The sequence below is a fragment of the Lepidochelys kempii genome, chromosome 14, assembly GCF_965140265.1.
Source record: "Lepidochelys kempii isolate rLepKem1 chromosome 14, rLepKem1.hap2, whole genome shotgun sequence".
Taxonomy (NCBI): Eukaryota; Metazoa; Chordata; order Testudines; family Cheloniidae; genus Lepidochelys; species Lepidochelys kempii.
The window spans coordinates 21,311,511-21,332,173 of NC_133269.1; the positions used below are offsets into that span (position 1 = coordinate 21,311,511).

A 20,663-nucleotide genomic window follows, 5' to 3' on the forward strand; every position below is an offset into this window, starting at 1 on the left:
TTCCTTTTAATTAGGAAGAAATATCTCTCGTTAGAGACTAACCAAATCTCTGATTAAAAATTGTAATTGAATGTAAAAACATTTTGTCATTCTTTATGCATGTAAGTGTTTTATAGGGAAGATATGCTGTGTAACTGTACTAAATGAAAGGCATAACGCTTAATTGTTTAACCACTGATTTAAAACATCAAATTTGTGTGTGGATAGCTTTACATCAGTCATAAGCTAACTGTCAGGCTCTTATATTTCAGAACATACATGTCCGTAACAAAAGTTAGAAATTTAAAAAAAACCATCAGTGATAGAGAGCTACTGGTCCGGGGAATGTTATTCCAGTTTGTTTCCCTTATTTAGTATTATTATTGCTGTATTACTTTTCCAGTTTGCCAATGTTCATGGATATGGCTTTTATTACTAAAGCTATAAATACTACAGTTTGAAAGGATTTATGCAGAAAGTTGAATGTACTTTCAGCATCGGTGGATTGCCATAATTCAATTGTCTTTGGTGGTTACTGATTGGTTTTGAATGCTCTCTTCGTTACTTTGAGTTCAGAAGTTACACAGGCGCTTTCTTGGCCTTCCATAAAAACCCTTTCAAGGTGACATGGTGCTGCTTAGAAGGAAAAGCCTGCAACTTACGGCAAGACCTATTTTCTACAGCGTTCTGAGCAGTCTTCTACAACCAGCTTCACCGACTTTATGCCACCCAGGGATTCAGCTGTCCCAGAGAAATACCCAGCTGACACTTGAGGGTAGTTTTCCAGTTGGAAAGCTGGGCCACGGATCCATGTCAACACACTTCAGGGCATCAGGGAGGTGGGTGGATTTTCCTCCCCATTATCTAACTTGTCCAAGCAGGAAGAGTTCTCCTTATTGTACCTATGTTATTGCAACTGCTTTGCCCCTAAGATCCTCAGACTTCTGCTTTTCTCTCCTTAGGCTAAGAGCATTGGCTTGGGTGGGATTGGCCAGGGGAAGCTTTTCTGAAAGTTCAGGGCCTTCCTTCATTTACTTAGCTGATCTCCAAAACAGGCCTGTTTGCTAGACAAAGCATCTTGCAGCTGCTAGGGGCTTACCCTGAACAAGCCATGAACCAAGTTTGGGAACCCCTGTAATAGCACATGGGTGAGCGGCTACCCGAGGCCAGCCATGCACTTCTGAACAGTATTTTCTAGGGCTGTCAATTAATCACGGTTAACTCGTGAGATTAACTCAAAAAAATAAATCATGATTAACCTCAGTTTTAATTGCACTATTAAACAACAGAATACCAATTGAAATTTATTAAATATTTTGAATGTTTTTCTACATTTTCATATATACTGTAGTCTGTGTTGTAATTGAAATCCGTGTATATTATTTTTATTACAAATATTTGCACTAAAAATGATAAAAGAAATAGTATTTTTCAATTTACCTCATACAAGTGCTGTAGTGCAATTTCTTTATTGTGAAAGTGCAACTTACAAATGTAGTTTTTTTTGTTACATAACTGCACTCAAAAACAAAACAATGTAAAACTTCAGAGCCTACAAGTCCACTCAGTCCTACTTCTTGTTCAACCAACCGCTAAGATAAACAAGTTTGTTTATATTTACAAGAGATAATGCTGCTCTCTTCTTATTTACAATGTCAACAGAAAGTGAGAAACAAGCATTTGCATGGCACTTTTGTAGCTGGCATTGCAAGGTATCTATGTGCCAGATATGCTAAACATCCGTATGCCCCTTCATGCTTCAGCCACCATTCGAGAGGCCATGCTTCCATGCTGATAAAGCTCATTTAAAAAAAAATGCGTGAATTAAATTTGTGACTGAACTCCTTGGGAGAGAATAGTATGTCTCCTGCTCTGTTTTACCCGCATTCTGCCATATAGTTCATGTTATAGCAGTCTCGGATGATGACCAACACATGTTGTTCATTTTGAGAACACTTTCACTGCAGATTTGACAAAATGCAAAGAAGGTACCAATGTAAGATTTCTAAAGATAGCTACAGCACTCGACCCAAGGTTTAAGACTCTGAAGTGCCTTCCAAACTCTGATTGAGACAGGCTTTCAGAAGAGTGGAGCATCCTTTCAGAAGTCTTAAAAGAGCAACATTCCAATACGCAAACTGCAGAACCCGAACCATCAAAAAAGAAAATTAACCATCTGCTGGTGGCATCTTACTCAGATAATTAAAATAAACTTGTCAGTCCGCAGTGTTTTGGATTGTTATTGAGCAGAACCTGTCATCAGCATGGACACATGTCCCCTGGAATGGTGGTTGAAGCATGAAGGGACATACGAATCTTTAGCGCATCTGACACGTAAATATCTTGCGACAACGGCTACAATGGTGCCATGAGAACGCCTGTTCTCACTTTCAGGTGGCATTGTAAACAAGAAGCGGGCAGCATTATCTCCTGCAAATGTAAACAAACTTGTTTGTCTGAGTGACTGGCTGAACAAGAGGTAGGACTGGGTGGACTTGTAAGCTGTAAAGTTTCACATTGTTTTATTTTTGAATGCAGTTATTTTTTGTACATAATTCTACATTTGTAAGTTCAACTTTCATTATAAAGTGATTGCACTACAGTACTTGTACTAGGTGAATTGAAAAATACTATTTCTTTTGTTTTTTTACAGTGCAAATACTTGTAATCAAAAATAAATATAAAGTGAGCACTGTACACTTTGTATTTTGTGTTGTAACTGAAATCAATATAATTGAAATTATAGAAAACATCCAAAAATATTTAAATAAATGGTATTCTATTATTGTTTAACAGTGCGATTAATAGTGATACTTTTTTTAATCATTTGACAGCCCTAGTGTTTTCTGATACAGACAGCATAAAAGAAGAAAATGGGCTGGTGATGTTTATTTATGAAATCTGAATTAATTGAAGTTTTAAAGTAGACTTCATGCTTGGCACTTCTGTCTCAGAAATTAATACAAGAATATAATGGGGAAATGACTGGTAGTGTTAAGGATCACACTTCCTGTTCTTTTTCTTTCTCTAACTTGTTCAGGGCTTCCACCATTTCCAGACAGCTTGTTGTTGGAAGATTTTAGACTGGGCCTCTTTTTATTACAATAAATTGTTTTGACAGTCTCATATGCAGATGAAATTCTCATCTAGAGTAGCAATATTGAGATTAATCTAAGACCTCAATCTCACCTTTATTGTCTCAATATCCTTTACCTGTCAGTATAGAACACTATGAACTCAATGCTAATTTAGCATTGTTTCTGTGGATAGCAGTGAACAAATTATAGCTCTGAGGGAAATAAATATGTCATTGTTGATGAGCCTGTATCTCAAATGAATAAAGCAGAAAACTCTTCAGATGAAACTAAGCCATGTTTTTTGGTCTGGCAAAAAGCATGCAACATTATGAATTAGGTATGGTTTGTAGTGGGGAGGCTATTTGGCATCATTAAAGGGTTTGTGCAGAGGAAAATGAAGGTCTGACTTTTTGGCTTCTTTTTGATATATGAAGAAGGCTTGATAGGTGGTTCTTCAAGTAAACACAGCCATGTGTTTCATGTAGGTGTGCATGTGCCCAGCACACAGAAGCCGCAGAACTTTGCCTAGCAGTACCTGTAGGGGCGACGCTTGTGTCCTGTGGCCCTAGCCCATGCCCCTGCCCTAGATATATATAGATATATATATATATATATATATATATATATATATATATATATATATATATCGGAGCAGTGCCTTCCCAAACCCCTCTGTTCTTTCTGACCGCCCATGGCTAGAGTCAGAGCTTGGTGTGGGGTTTTCACCTCATGTTTTCAGTGTCAGATTTCTGGGAATTTTTTGTTTTCCTCTAGATAACAGTTATCTGGAGCCAGGAGTGGGGCTGCAGCTCTTTGGGGGGGAGGGGCGGACAGTGGAAAGAGGGCCATGGCTGGGGCTGAGAGCAGGGACGACGAAGGAGCTGTGGCCAGGGACCGAGGCTGGGGTGGCGGCAGGAGCAGAGCCTCCGCCAGGCTGCGTTGGGGGCCAGCAGGTGGGTCTGTGGCCAGATGTGGCTCCACTCCCAGCCCCACCCCAGCCTCGGCCCCAGGCCAGGATCAGAGCCACGGCCAACAGCCAAGGCTGGGGGCAGGGGCAGGCCCAGGAGCAGATCTGCGCTGAGGCTGGGGATGGGAGCCGGGGACACAGCTGTGGGCAGAACCAGAGCAGAGCTGGGGGCAGTAAGGGACTAGGTGACGCTCCCTCCACACACGCCCCCCCTCCAGGGGCTGGCCCAAGGTTCCTCCATGCCCCCCTAGGGGGAGCATGTCCCACAGTTTGGGGACCTCTGTTCTAAGAGGAGTGCTGAACGGCTCTCTACTCCTTCCAGCACACAGGATGGAGCGGGGCCATCTAACTCGCAAGTACTACTCCAAAAATAGCCACAGTCCATATAGTTGAGTCCAGTTCAAGCCATGGGGCATCTGTTGAATCCGGTACAGATGACATCGGCAACAGGGCCAACTGTCTGCATACTGATGGCATATCAGGCAGCTTCAGGCTCCTTGCCTGTCAGTCCCTGACTCTGCACTAGTTCAGAATTTTCCAGTGCCATGTTTTCTACTGCTTCATCCCTCCATTGTGCCCTTGGCACCTTCTGGATTGTGTCACAGAGCATATGGCCGCTATCTTAGGCATCCAGACTGAATTTCTGCAGGAGAATACGCATAAGCTGTTGGATATTCTCCAACCATCAGCTCCAGGGAGAGTAGCCCTCTTGATAAATGAGGCCCTCTTGGAGCCTGCCAAGGCCTTCTGGAATACTCCTGTTTTGTTGCCTCCCATGGCAAAGCACGCAGAGAAGCAGTATGTTGTTGCCATTCAGGGTTTTGAGGGTTTCTACTCCCATCCAGCCTCTAACTCTCTTGTGCTAACTGCAGCACATGACAGGGCATAACGGAAGGAATAAATCCACACCTACAGACAAAGGGTCCAAAAGGATGGACTTGACTGGGAAGCTGATTTATACCACCTCTTCCATGCAGATGTGCATCATGAACCAGCAGCCATTCCTCTCTAAATATGACTTTGTTAATTGGGTGGCCATGTCTAAGTTCAAAGACAAGTTGTCAGAAGCCTCTACGGAAGAGTTTAAGGCGTTCATTGCAGAACACTGTATGGTAGCTAAAATCAACTCTGGATGTGACAGATGGCTTGGGCAGAATTATGACATCAGCTGTGACCATGAGGAGGGCCACATGGCTGCAAAATTCAGACATTGTGCCTGATTTGCAGCAGACCATTGAGGACTTATCTTTAGATGGTCGGGTTTTGTTTTCGGAAAAGATTGGCAAGACCCTGCACTCTAGTAAGGATTTCCGAGCTACTTTGTGTTCCTTGGCAGTTTATACTCTGTCTGCACAGAGACACCACTGTAGCCGTGAGCCGCAACACCAGCAATACCGCTTGCAGCATTCTTTGTGTCGTCCTCCTTTCTTGTAAGGCAGCAGGGCTCCCCCCAGGAAAGGGGCATAGATCCCAGAGGCGAAGGCCCTCTGATTCCGGATGCAGCCAGCTGGCTCGTTCTCTCAGCATCTAGCCAGCATCCATTTTGATTTGCGTGTCCAGGGCATCAGTGATGTCTCCATTTTTGTTCCCCAGGGGTGGGCTGGCTTGTTTTTACTGAGTTTGGGACTCTGTTACTACAGAAAGCTGGGTCCCAAGCACTGTCTGATCAGTTTATGCCAGACCGCTCCTCTCCATCCCTCATCCCTCTTCAGGGACCTCTCTCACAAGATACTTCTCCTCGAGCAGGTTCAGTCTCTACTGGCCTTGGGGGCTGTATAGGAGATCTCTCTGCAGTATCGGGGACAGGGATTGTCCTCCCAGTATTTCCTGGTTCCTAAACCTAAGAGAGGGTTGAGTCCTATCCTTGACCTCTGCATCTCAACACATACATCAGACACATGATATTCTGGATGGTCATCCTAGCAACTGTCCTTCCCATGCTCAATCACGATGACTGGTTTGCTCCCTAGACCTTCAGGATGCTTATTTCTACACAGGTTTCAAAGTAAAAAGAAAAGGAGTACTTGTGGCACCTTAGAGACTAACCAATTTATTTGAGCATGAGCTTTCGTGAGCTACAGCTCACTTCATCGGATGCAAAGGTTTCAGAGTAACAGCCATGTTAGTCTGTTTTCGCAAAAAGAAAAGGAGTACTTGTGGCACCTTAGAGACTAACCAATTTATTTGAGCATAAGCTTGATGAAGTGAGCTGTAGCTCACGAAAGCTTATGCTCAAATAAATTGGTTAGTCTCTAAGGTGCCACAAGTACTCCTTTTCTTATTTCTACACAGTAATTCTCCCAACTCACAGGTTTCTTCAGTTTGTCACAGTGGATCGGCACTATCACTACACCATGCTCCCTTTTGATCTTTCTCCCTCTCCCTGGCTTTTTACCAATGAATAGTTGTAGTGACAGCATACATCATGAAAGCAGGAATCCATATCCTCCCTTATCTTGACAACTGGTTACTGAGGAACAAATCCAGAGAAGAAGTCCTCTTTTGTGTTCAGTTCACGCTATGCTTACTTGACTGTGTCTAGGTCTTATCCTAAACAGCAGAAAGTCAACACTGGTCCCAACTCCAAGAAGCAAATTCACTGAGGCCCTGATAGACTGTACAAATTCCAGAGTGTTTCTGCCAACTGACCAGTTTCCACACAATTCACCTCCCATGTCTGGAACTGCAGTCTCAACCCTCAACCACAGCCCAAGTCCTCTTCAGTGGCTGAAGTTGATTTATCATCCGAATCATCATACTTTGGACAGTCTGGTCCAACTTCCTTTGCCAATCTTGAACTGCATACAGTGGTGGACAGTTCAGGGCAATGTGTCCTGGGCATTCCCTTTGCTCAGTCCCCACCGTCCAGGACTGTTGTCAACAGTGCCTCCTTAATAGGTTGGGGAGTTCATCTGGAGTCACTGAAAGTTCAAGTCCTGTGGTCAGAACTGGAAGCTTCTCTGGATATCAGTGTCCTGGAGCTTCATGCCATAATGCCTGTCAGGCCATGCAGGATCATATCAGGGACTCACTGGTGCACATCCTTACCAACAATACCCATGCAATGTATTATGGGAACAGGTCACGGGGGTGGGATGGGGAAGCACACTCCAACATGCTGTTATCAGGAAGTGATCAGGCTCTGGTAGTTTTACATCAGGGAAAACATTTCCCCCATGGATGATCACTTACCTGGGATCCAGAATCACCTGGCAGATCACCTCAGCAGAAATTTCTCCCGGAATCACATGTGGTCCCAGCATCCTGTGCTGTCTTTGCAGTTTGGGGCATTCTGACCGTTGACCTGATCTCCACAAGAGACAAGAAATGCTGTCTGTTTTGCTGTTGAGGGGGTCTCAGACTGGGCTCTCTGAGTAATCCTTTTCACCTGAGCTGGGAATTTGGCACTCTTGGGTGCTCTTCCTCCAATTCCAATCATCCTTCAGGTCATTCTCAAGCTGAAATTGGATCATGCCAAGCTCATTCGCATTGCTCCAGTGTAGCCAAGACAGTGTTGGTTCTTCGACCTCCTCGCTTTATCGGTTCAGTCTCCCATATTCCTTCCTCTTCACCCTGGCTCCTGGCTCAGCATCACAGTCAGATTTTTCATCCAGGACTCAGCTCCCTGCATTGCACAGCGTGGGTACTGCTTGGTTAGATGAGAAGGAATAATGTTTGTAGGTGGTGTGGCAAATCTTGCTTAACAGTAGAAAGCCTTCCACAAGCACAGCATATTTGGCCAAATGGAAGCAGTTCTTGTTGTGGTTGTTAGCCCCGGGAGTTCAATCAAAGATGGTTTGTATGAAGGACATCTTGCAGTACCTGTTACGCCTTCACTCTTCTGGTTTTGCACTTAGTTCATTGAGAGTGCACCTGGTGGCGATTTCGGTGTTTCATCTACCCATCCATGGGAAGTCAGTATTTTCAAACTCCATGGTAGTGAGCTTCTTGAAAGGAATGACTCATTTCCACCTGCCTGTAAAAGTACCAGTTTCTTTGTGGGGCCTTGATGTTGTCTTAGCAGCTCTTATGGGACCTCCAGTTCGAGTCTCTGTCAACTTCCTCATTCTCCCATCTGTGTCAGACAACTGCTTTCCTTGTGGCAATAACATCTACAAGAAGAATGTGTGAGTTGCAGGCTTTGATGGAAGAGCCTCCTTACATGCAATTTTCCAAAAACAAAGTAACCTTGCAGTTACACCCTAATGTTTTATCCAAAGTAGCTTCTCAGTTTCATTGGAACCAAATTATATTTCTACCAATATTCTTTAAACTGCATTGAACCTCAGATGAGCAGCATTTTGGCAAGTTGGATGTTAGGTAGTGTTTGGCTTTTCATCTGGATAAAACTAATCCTTTCTATTCTTCATCTCATATGTTTGTTTCATATGCGAACCAAATGAAGGGGTGAGCAGTCTCTACACAGACAGTTTCCAGGTGAATAACTTCTTGTATCATGACAGCAGACAAAGTAGCTCAGACTGCACCTCCTCAAAGGGTGCAGGCTCATTCCACGAGGGTCCTGACGATGTTGATGAGATTTGTCAGTGACGTTCCTATATTGGACATTTGCACGCTACCACTTGGTCCTCTGTACATATATTTACAAACCGCTATGGCATTGCTACTGCATCCAGATCAGATGCAAACTTTGGGGAGGCAATCCTGTGGTCCTTGTCTAAATAGACTCCGAACCTCACCTCTTGCAGGCACCGTTTTGAGTCCCCTACATGGAATAACAGCTGCATCAACTCAAAAAAGAAAAAGTGGTGATTTACCTGTATTGTAACTGTTGGCCTTTGAGATCTGATGCAGATGTGTATTCCACAACACACCTTCCTTCCCTTCTGCATTGGAGTCTGTGTTAATGACGTTCGGCGTGAAGGACCTTGGGAGGTTGGGACACTGCCGCTCTTACATATCAGGGGAGGGGCTGGGGCAAAGGGTGTGAGCGCCGCCCCAGGGGTACTGCTAGGCAAAGTTCTTCAGCTTTGGTGTGCAGGGTGCATGCACACCCGCATGGAATACATGTCTGCATCTCATCTCAAAGGACAAGAGTTACAATACAGATAAGTGTGTGTGTGTGTATATATATGTATATCTCACTCACACACACAAAAAGATAAAAGTAGGAGGGGGAGGGGGCTGGGGACTATGTTAGGTTTGTTTACATTAGAAAATATCAGGAATATAAAGCTTGTTGTTCTCTGTGCTGGAGGACTTATCGGGTGTGAGAGCTTTTTCTGTAATTGACAAAGCAGGGTATTGAATCTTTAACAAAGCTATCGCTTAACTCCCAGCTGTTTGTGTAGGAATTTGAGTTAAATAGGTTGTAGCAAAAGCAAAACAGTATGGATAAGATGATCATGTCCCCCATGGCATCGCTGATACATCCTTCCAGTTCTCCATAGTGTCTCGGAAAAAACAGGGCAAAAAACAGCTACCTGTTCTATAGAGATGTAGTGGGGCCTATTGAATAGGGCACTGGAATAAACGTTGGGAGACCTGGGGTGCTGTGCCATTAAGCAGCTGGGTGACCTTGCGTAAGTCCCTTATCCTCTCCGTGCTTCTCTTTCCTCGGCCACCCTTTGTTTGTCTTTGTGTAATCCATTATTGCAAGGTCACAAATTAAGCTCTTCATATAGGGGTTGTTGGGGATGGTTTTGGCAGGCAGGGAGGAAAGGGGTTTTAGTTTATTACTTGTGTGGTCTCCTTTGAATCCCATTTTCAAATATAGGCACTTGGTTTCACCTACAAAATATGCAAGAGGACACAAATGAGCACTTACACTCAAGCTTATTCTTATATGCAAATACATGTTTTACATGCACAATTATCCATTAGCGCAAGGTCAGAAATTAAGCTCTTTGTATCAGGTTTGTATGTCTATGTATCTATAGATATGTATGTATGGGGGGAGGGTGTTCCAGGGGGAGAAGGCGTTTGATGTTGGAACCTTAATTATTTCTCGATATTTAGGTTCTTTGAAAAACAACAATCTAATTTCCTGATTTTCAAACACTATTTTTCTTAAGCTTTGAATTTTTGTCATTTTCAAATGTTGATTTTTAAATTGTAATAAAGTTTTAACATATTCTAAGGTTGTACATCCAGTATATGTCTTATATTCACAAAGTGGTTGGCCTAAGATTTCCTATGGGTATTAAATGAGAACTGAGAATATAGAAGAACTTTATAAACATTAATTAAGCTTCCCAACACTACTGTGAGGTAGGTAAATATATTAATTGTATAGATGGGCAAACTGAAACACAAGGAAATTAAAGTGACTTGTCCAAGGTCAGCTGTGAGTCAGTAGCAGAGTAAAGAATTGAACCCAGGAATCATGACCCCTAAACGTGTGTGCATGCACGCAAAGACCTGTCAGGCACACATGAATTAGGGGACAGCAGGCTGCTACATTTTCTGAAGTCACAATCCACCACACATGATATGTAGGGTTCCAAGAGAATGCCTAGCAATTGTGTAAGGCATGGAAGCCTGAATTTTACTCCTGTGGGATTCCCTTCTGTCTGCTCCCTACCTTCCCCAAGTTATCGCTGAGTGATTCTCCCCAGCCTGATTGATGGTGTCTGGAATCCCATCATGCCAGTGGCAGCTTTGTATTGTCTGAACAGAAAACTGAGCCTTTATTCCTCCACCTCTTGGGTCCTGTGGATGGTGTGGGATTGGATAGGGTCTGCCTCAGATGGACTCTATTACAGATAAATCCATACATTTCAACTACCTGGGAACAGAAGTAAGAGTCATTACTAATATATTGCCTTCCATATGTGAATGTCAGAGCACTTCACAAATATTAATACATTTAGCCTCATGATACCCCTCTGAAGTAGGTACTGTAGTCCCTAGTTTACAGATGAGGAACTGAAGCACAGAGCTTCTAAGTGATTTGACCAAGCCAGGAACAGACCCCACATCTTCCTGGCTTTGTCATGTAACTTCAACATAAGACCATCCTTCCACCCCGGAATTGTCATTGCTGTAGTCTCTGGTAGAGCCATGTTGCCTGAAGATATTTTTCAGGCCCATCACTATGCTCCTAAGATAAGCTCCTATACAGTATGACAGCAGACACTTGTGCATTATTACTTGCATCTATCATGGTGAAAGATTTCTATATATGAATGCAGTGCTTTATTATGTGGATGGTCACAGTATAAATACATAGATAGGAGTACAGCAGTTTCCACTAGCCTGTGTGAGCACCAGATTTGTCCATGGGTGGCATGGGCAGATCTCACAAGTATTAGGAGGGCAACAAGTGCCACGTATACATTGCACGTTGACCATACATTGTGTCTTTCTGCAGTGCTGTCTGGTAAAAGGTAGCATTATAGTGAATAGGGCTGTCTAGCACCTGTAGCCAAGGTAGGGTGACCAGATGCTAAATACAAAATATCAGGACTGCCGTAGGGGGAGCGCCTTTTCAATTGTTACACTCACCCAGCACGTTCGGCGGCGGGAAATAAATCTTGCCGGCGAAGAAAGAAATACCTGCCGCCGAAGACCCGGGCATGCCAGGTGAGTGTAACAATTGAAAAAGCGCTCCCCCTGCCTGTCGCCGCCGCCTAAGAAAAAAAAAATGCGCCCGAAACAAAATATCGGGACAAATGGCGTCCCAAGCGTACTTCAGTCGGGATGCGGGACAAACTGCTCAATATTGGGACAGTCCCGTTTTTATCGGGACATCTGGTCACCCTATAACAAGGGAGCCTGAGAGTCAAGCAGCGAATGGTGAGTGAAATCTCCCTACTTGGAGCTGCTTGCGAATAGGCAAGTGGATTTAAAGATCTCTGTTATATTTAGTTTCAGACAACACTGATTTATCCTGAATTCAGAAACAGAGAAGAGAGGATTCTAATCTTGTATAGTCCACTGTTCTTTAGTTTGGTAAGGCACTCAGATACCACCATGATGAGCATGAAATAAATACCTGGAGGATGGATGGATTATTTAGTGTACATGCTGTCAAGGGTGATCTATAGAGAATGTTCTGTTTGTGATACGTTGTTAGATATGGCGATGGGTGTGACGGGTTGCACCAAGAAGTGCCAAGACTACTTCTGCCCCTGCTTTCCCTGCCAGCTTGAGACTCCAGCACCTTGTCTTGCTGAGCCAGACACGCCAGTCTGCTCCAGCACAGACCCAGGATCTGAACCATGGGCCCCAAAGCTGCAGACTGAAAGCAATTTAAGAAGTGTGCCTGTCTTTAACACTCAGATGCCCAACTCCCAATGGGGTCCAAACCCCAAATAAATCCATTTTACACTGTATAAAGCTTATACAGGGTAAACTCATAAATTGTTCGCCCTCTATAACATAGAGAGGTATGCACAGCTGTTCCCCCCCCCCCCCCCGGTATTAATACATACTTTGGGTTAATTAATAAGTAAAAAGTGATTTTACTAAATACAGAAAGTAGGATTTAAGTGGTTCCAGGTAGTAACAGACAGAACAAAGTGAATTACCAAGCAAAATAAACTAAAACACACAAATCTAAGTCTAGTACAGTAAGAAAACTGAATAGAGATAAAATCTCACCCTCAGAGATGTTTCAATAAGTTTCTTTCACAGACTGGCAGCCTTCCTAGTCTGTGCCCAATCCTTTCCCCGATACGGCTCTTGTTCCAGCTCAGGTGGTAGCTAGGGGATTCCTCATGATGGCCACACCCTTTGTTCTGTTCCACCCACTTATATATCTTTTGCATGAGGCAGGAATCCTTTGTCCCTCTGGGTTCCCACCCCTCCTTTTCAATGGAAAAGCACCATGTTAAAGATGGATTCCAGTTTAGGTGACATGATCGCATGTCACTTTGACTTCATTACCCACTTGCCAGCCCACAAGTATACAGGAAAACTTACAAGTAAAACAGAGCCATCTACAGGTAATTGTCCTGGTTAATGGGAGCCATTAAGATTCCAAACCACCATTAATGGCCCACACTTTGCATAACTACAATAGGACCTCAGAGTTATATTTCATATTTCTAGTTTCAGATACAAGATTGATACATTTATAGGATGAACACACTCAGTAGATTATAAGCTTTGTAATGATACCTTACAAGAGACCTTTTGCATGAAGCATATTCCAGTTACATTATATTCACACTTATTAGCATATTTTTATAAAATCATATAGAATGCAGCGTCACAATGGGGAGGGGATTAAATACAGTTTTTCTTTTGCCTAAACAGACAAGTTAGAAGTCTTATCTATACACTGTCTCACAAACAATAGTTTTACATACAATAGCTGCTCAGAATGTTATTGACATTTGGAAAATACCATTCAAATAAATACTGTTTAAATTTAGATTTAAAATCCTTTTTCAAACTGATCATTTTCTTTCTAGGGAAATACTTTTGTATTTAGTCAAGAGCACAAATGAGTAGTTTTTGTCTGCATTTTTGAATAATTATTTTAATGTAAAAGTATCTTTCCTGCATACTGGATCCTTAAGAGGATTTGTTCTTGGGTTTTACTTTCTACACAGGGATTAGTTAACTAGTAACTGACTAAGGATATTAATTCCTTTAGTTGTAACAATGAGTGCATTTAAGTATGAATGTAATATAATATACATGCACACAAACACAGGTATGTATATTATCTGCCATTATTGGAAAGGTTTAAAATAAACAAAAAAGTTGTTTTGTACAGGGCAAAAAATGGTGCCATAGACTTTATGTCAAGGTCATTTCCTTTAAGCACCAGTACAAACTACTTTGTGATTTATGGGAAGTGCTTGTACTAGTGGTCAGAGATCTCAGGACATCCTGATGGAAATTTCCCTGAGCAGTTCTAATAGTCATCTCCTATCTCTCAGCTTCTTGGTGGAAATTTCTCGGAGCAGATGTATATTTCCCTTCGGAAGTAACATCCTCAAAACTCTGACCAATTGGCAGTCGTGAACATTTTTGAAAATTGTAATAACAAACGCAAAATATTTACCTTTTCCTGAAGGAACTGCAGTTTGCACATAAAGAACAGGAGGACTTGTGGCACCTTAGAGACTAACCAGTTTATTTGAGCATAAGCTTTCGTGAGCTACAGCTCACTTCATCGGATGCATACTTGCATAATGACTTAGCACATATTGCTCTTTTGAATAGTAATGATTAGTACTTTGGGCTTGTTTTTGCTGTTAGTTTTGTGGAAAGATCAGAAACAGCTGAGTCTGGTGTTAAGTTGGGTTGGGAATTATTTATCGCAGATTCACTTATTTTTTTATTTTGTAAGCAACTACTGAAGTGCCAATGAATCACTGAGCAAAAAGATCATCAACAAGTGGGGCAGATGTTTAAAAACTCTGCTACATGGAGGTCCAAACCTTTCTATTATTTTTCCCAAGAAATCTCCAACTCCTTCTCCTGTCACTCTGTCTTTTCAATGCCACCCACAACACGGTCCCACAAAAAATATCCCCTACTGTGGGGATCTACCCTCCAGAGCCAGATATCACCCCAACTAAGCATTGGCCAGGAGAGTTGGGTGAAGCAGAGGAGTTCCTAGAGAGCATGAAATGGCCATCCCCAGCTATTGTAGGTCTGTGCAGAACTGCAAGTCTCCACCATGTCCAGGTGCTAGGGAATGAGCTCACAACCAAACTCATCCCTTCATATAGCCAGTCTCCTTATTTGTTAGTGCCAGTGTATAATACCAGCAAGCATATTAGTCAATCCTGTGTCCCAGTTTAAAAGGTTAAATTCTTAAATTATTTCATAACCCAGAGGATCATACACAAATTTTGTATTTCTTAGTGTCTCATTTGAGCATCTCAAAGCACTTTGCCAACATTAATTAATTAGCCTCACAGCACTCCTGTGAGGTCATTTAGCATGACGACTATTTTACAGGTTACATTATTTATCGAAGGTCATGCAGCATAGAACCCAAGACTCCTGAATTCCAGTCTCGTGCTCTAACCATTAGGCTTCTCTCTTATCCAGACTCAACTGTGACCTGTTGTGACCATATTTTGATCTGCAAGGTCTTACCTTCTCACACCCAATGACAGAACACAAAAAATAGCCACTCATGATAGCAGCTCACAGCTCTAGTATCAGGAGGTTGATAGGTTGGGTATTATACTCAGCATTGGTATTACAGGGCTGTTTCTGATCCATGTCAACTCTGCAGAAGGAACAGATTTATTGACTTCCCTCTGGTGTCAGGCTTGTTCGCAGGCAGTTCTACCATTTGCTTTGCACACGGTGAATGGTGAAGTGCGTGGATCTGCTGCTATTCTTGTGCCACTGGATCAGTGTAGCATTAGTCTGGAATGAAGAGACAGACTGGAGTCACTGCTGTTTATTAGCAAGAGCAGCGTTCACCATGCTGGGCCAAATTGTGCCCTCATTAATACCCTGTTGAAGTGAATAAGAGTTACATGGGATGCAAGGGCTGAAGCTGGTCCTTTGTCTTCACGGTAGTAGATACACATTTTCTTTATCACTCGTGTCATTTGCGAATTTACAGTCCAACTCTACCTTACTCAGGACCTAAATGAGTTATATTTGTTTTGCCAAGTCAGGCTTTTGCTGTGCAGAGGCAATGATGAGAAATTGTAGCATATGAAGACATAGTACTGAGGCAATTTACTGTGCATATCTTATTCTGCTGCAGTCCCATAAAAAAACACAGCTAACAGTAAAACTAAAGGACACACGGCACCGTATGGTCCTTTTATAGTGTTACTCATTATCAGAATTCTCAAATCTACATCTCATTGTCGGTGGATGACAACACAGTACCTTGCCTATATTTGTAATGTACCAAGAACACTGGGACTGCTTACTGCTATCCTTGAAGGAAATGATGACACTCCCTCCACACTGTGTAATCTAAAATCTGTTGCTGGATTTGAAAAGCTGGCGGAATTATCTTCCTGCATTTCATCAACCTCTTGGTTTAGTCAATTTAATTTAAATTGAAGACAGACTTTTATTTAGTCCCAACATTTTGACTTGAAGTTTGCCCATCTTAACAGTTCTGACTATTGTAGCATTTATAAAATGCTGGGATGCAAATGGCCTGACCAGGGATTTAAAAATCAGAACTAAACCTTTATCTTTTTTATTAAGAATGGCTTATTAAAATTCATCTTCACTGCTAGCCGGACTTCCACAGCTACGCATGGAACGCTGGCCACAGTACACACGACAGGGTTAAAGACTTCGTGGGAGGGGAGAAGCATGCTGCTAAAAACACATAGAATATTGAGCCTAGAATTGTAAAGTTAAGGTTCTCGTAGTGTTATTAACTCAGCTATATTGTCAATGTGTATTTTCTATTCCTGTCGCTGGTAAACGTTTAGCTAAATGTATTAATTTTATTGTAAAATGTGTACTGGAAAGCGTACAGGTTATTAAAGGTGGCTAACTTAATACTATCTTCCTCCCTTTCATGCTTCTCCCATTCTTTCTCCAGTTTTCCCTTTCAACTAACTCAAGCAGAGGGAAGCCTTTTCCACTTGCACCACATTTTCCTCTCATTTGCACCATTGTAAACTAGGTGCGTGTCTATTGAAGTCAGGAGCGATAATGGTATAACACTGATCCAGGTGAGCAGAATTTCAGGCCTCTTATACTGGCACCAGGGTTGAGTCCCCAGACAGTGTGGATTTGCTGACTGAAATAATTGGTCTAAGTATTGTTCATCTCATTGGGTGTTTATTCTGAAGCCTAATAATGGCAGTTTAAATTGTCAGCATTAACTTTTTCTAATCATTGTACCAGAAATTTCCAGCTACTCTGGGATTGTGAGTGGAACTTGAGTAGAATTACTACCATTTCCTTCTCTCTGAGTTTGACCCTTGGAAAACAGGAGTTTCTAATGGAAGCCAATTGGTTGCTATTGCTCTCAGAAAATAACAACTCTTAATTTGATTTTGTCACTGTAAAGTTCTTTTGTCAGATTTCCCCGGGTGAGCACTGTACACCAGCCAAGTTTGAACTTGGAAACTTCAGCCATAGAATCATAGAATATCAGGGTTGGAAGGGACCCCAGAAGGTCATCTAGTCCAACCCCCTGCTCGAAGCAGGACCAATCCCCAACTAAATCACCCTGGCCAGGGCTTTGTCAAGCCTGACCTTAAAAACCTCTAAGGAAGGAGATTCTACCACCTCCCTAGGTAACGCATTCCAGTGTTTCACCACCCTCTTAGTGAAAAAGTTTTTCCTAATATCCAATCTAAACCTCCCCCACTGCAACTTGAGACCATTACTCCTCGTTCTGTCATCTGCTACCATTGAGAACAGTCTAGAGCCATCCTCTTTGGAACCCTCTTTCAGGTAGTTGAAAGCAGCTATCAAAGTTTTAGTAAATCCATGTTTTAGTAAATCCAAAAAACTGCTTAATTCTACTCAGAAAACTCCAAAATTGAATTGATTCTTCTCAAACCTTCTAAAAAATGCACCTTGCAAAAGTTGTCATCAACTGAAATTCTGACAAAGCCACAACAATTCACTTTCTCTGCCACACTGAACATTGATTTCTTCAGTAGCTTTAAACACACAAACTTGAGGCATTTTTCCTGATGTGCCCGCTCCACATGCTTGTAACTTACTAAGATCACTACCAAATTGTTAAGATACTAATTCTCAGTGAGGAGATTTTACATGAAAGGTACGATAAGCTGACAGAGGTCAGGCATTTTTGAGTTACCAGCACTGGTCACTAGAATCAGAACTAGTGAACTTGTCCTAGTTGTAGTTATAACTCTAGTTATAACTCTAAAGCCACTCAGTGGAATTGGCTCCACTTTTCTAGAAAGGCTCACCTTAGGACGGAGGTTGAGTGTGGAAATTTCAGCCATAAAAGAACATTTTTGAAAAAAGCTACAAGCATCTTGGAAACAATGGTGTAATTGGAAAATGTTTTGCAACCTTAACCTTAGCTTTTGCTCTAAAGAGATATGGGGATGGGAATGGAATAGCAGGTGACCGCAGGCTCTTTTGCTAACATGTGTGTCCTCTGCTTTTGTTTTTTTCCCTACAGCCCTCTGCTTGCAGTGTCCTTTGCAGCCTCCTGTGCAGTTCCAGGAATCGCCCTGCTGACCCTGGGAGTAAATCCTCTCACTGGGGTGCTGGGAGCCTTCAACATTTTCCTGTACACGTGTTGTTACACACCGATGAAAAGAATGAGCATCGTCAACACGTGGGTGGGAGCTGTCGTTGGTGCCATTCCGCCTATCATGGGCTGGACTGCAGCTACCGGCAGCCTTGATGCTGGTGAGTATAAAATATAAGTCTCATATTTGGAGAGACAGGCGGAGATACAGGCAGTTGCCATTACTGCATTTGAGACAGCTGAAAATAACCACCCTGGAGACAAAGCTATTGGTTTCTCTTAAGCACGGGTAGTAGCGTAGGATGATTCAATACATATTGTAGCACAATGCTACAAAAACTGGTTTGTATTCCATTTAGTTAATAAAGACTTGTTTGTGTTGGCAAACATGCATGGCACTGTACCATATTAAGACTGAAGAAATAAACAGAGATCTTGTCATTCTGCCTTTAGAGACAAAGGACCAGTTGCAGGATGAGTTGCACAGAATATATGTTAAGACTGTCTGGGAACAAAAATCAGGATGAAGAGCACTGACACAGCATGTGGGCTGTGAATAGAACAAAATGTTATAGAAATTCAGAATAGAAACAGATCAAGTTGGGCTGACTTCAGTTGTGGAGTGAGGGGGGGCCAAAGCGTTCACAGGAAAAGTCCTGTGAGGTGTACCACTATGTCACCACATTCTAGAAACTATCCTAGAATGTTAATTTATTGGTAGAGTACTTAATTGCCTCCTTTGAGAGTTTAAAAGTTCCTTTTTTTCCCCTCCTGAGGGTGTGGAGGTTCCTTTAAGTAACTGTGAATTATTTTTACATCACATATAAAACTGATCTGTTCACAAGCTAAACTCTGAGACAATTGGAGCTTGTTTTTCCTGCCAGCTAAGAACTTACAGCCTAAAAGTATCACTAATTTGTTATATTCAAGTGAAACTCATGTAGTTCACGTAATAGGCCCATTGAGAAATATAACAATCATTTATATAACCAGTTTAGCAGGATGATATAGATTATGGAATTGTTTAGCATGCACCCAACTCACTACTTGGCATGTTTAAGACTTTTCTTGTACTGCAATAACCAGAATTCTAAACAGAAATACTCAAAATCCATGCAAAGTCCTTATCAAACCATTCATTTTTTGTGGTAAACGTTAGTACTTCCTTTGGAAATAAGCCTGAATTGCCGCTGTATGTAATCTATTCTGATGTCGCTCTAATTCAGAACTGTGTTAAAAGTTTTTTTAACTGCATGTTACTTGGCATGTTGGTTTTAATTCACTTCATCTTTTCTTAGGAGACATGATAATGAAATCTTGTGTTGTGGAATGCCTATGAGATCTTTTTAGGAAGCTCTGTGTTACTGAAGAGAAGAGAATTATTTTTAAAATGTTAAATAAATAAGTATTTGTGTATATTTTAAAAAGTAATAAAGTAGATGTAGTTCTGGCCACTGTCAGACACAAGATACTGGCCTAGATGGACCTTGGATCTGATCCAGGCTGGCAATTCCTATGTGTGACAAAGTGAGGATTTTCCCTTGTTATGTTGTATGTGAGCCTATGTGAGTCTTACTGTTTTGCATGAATGATGTGCGTGCCTCAGTTTCCCTGTGTATTGCACCAGTGTCTAAGTGGTGGGAATAAGGGGGTGTGACTTTTGCGGAAGCTGCTCCAGCTGCCTGCACTGATGCTATAGCCACCCCTTCATAACCTGTGACCCAGGATGGGGATGCGACTAGGTGACTCTTGGCCTGGGAAGCGAGACAAAGGCCGGAAGAGGAGCAACGAGCAGGGCAGGGGCCAGGCAGCTGGAGCAGCCTCCATAAAAGTCACACACCCTTATTCCCACCACCTAGACATTGGTGCAATACACAGGGAAACTGAGGCATGCACAGCATTCATGGAAAACAGTAAGACTCTCATAGGCTCACATACAACATAACAAGGGAAAATCCTCACTTCGTTACACTATGTTTCTATGTATCAGTATGCTATTGCACAGTGTTTAAAGTAACTCCACATTCTCAATTCCAGGAGGTAGAACTCCCTAAATTTGTCTCACAGTTAGTTTGGGTGAGGCCGAGCTGCTTGCTCGGCAGAAATGGTACTGGTCAATATGAATCTATATAGTGGAATTCATGTATAGCAAACTTTGGATAATAGTGACTTAGAGTTGACTGCTTCAGTACATTGCAATATGAAAAGTGCATTCGTCTTTATAATGAAAATAGACTAATAGTGGAAAACGACTTCACTGTAAGCTCAGTTCTCCAGTGTTGAACACCCTGAACTCAGCACTTGCAGGATTAGACCTCTGTAAGAGGTTTGTATGTGTGTTCACACACACACATGAGCACATGCACCCATTCTCTTAAACCCGCATAACCAAGGTCATGGAACCTGTTAATGAAGTGTAATTAGCTAGCAGACCTAACCTGTTTTTAGGTAAAGGTGTGAAAATACCTTTGCACCTTGTTAAAAACAGGATTGAATATCCGGCTGAATAACAATGAAGAATGTGTAGCAGGGCGGTCAGAAC

At 42.2% G+C, this 20,663-nt stretch overlaps 1 protein-coding gene across 5 annotated transcripts in view; it reads left to right on the plus strand.

Annotated features, from left to right (window-relative positions):
- Positions 1-20,663, plus strand: part of COX10 (cytochrome c oxidase assembly factor heme A:farnesyltransferase COX10) — a 155,995-nt gene that overhangs the window by 118,715 nt on the left and 16,617 nt on the right. For all 5 annotated transcript variants that reach the window (XM_073312014.1, XM_073312019.1, XM_073312016.1 and 2 more), the window contains one exon: positions 18,050-18,282. In XM_073312014.1, the coding sequence (XP_073168115.1) occupies positions 18,050-18,282 (233 nt within the window). The remainder of the gene's footprint in view (positions 1-18,049; positions 18,283-20,663) is intronic.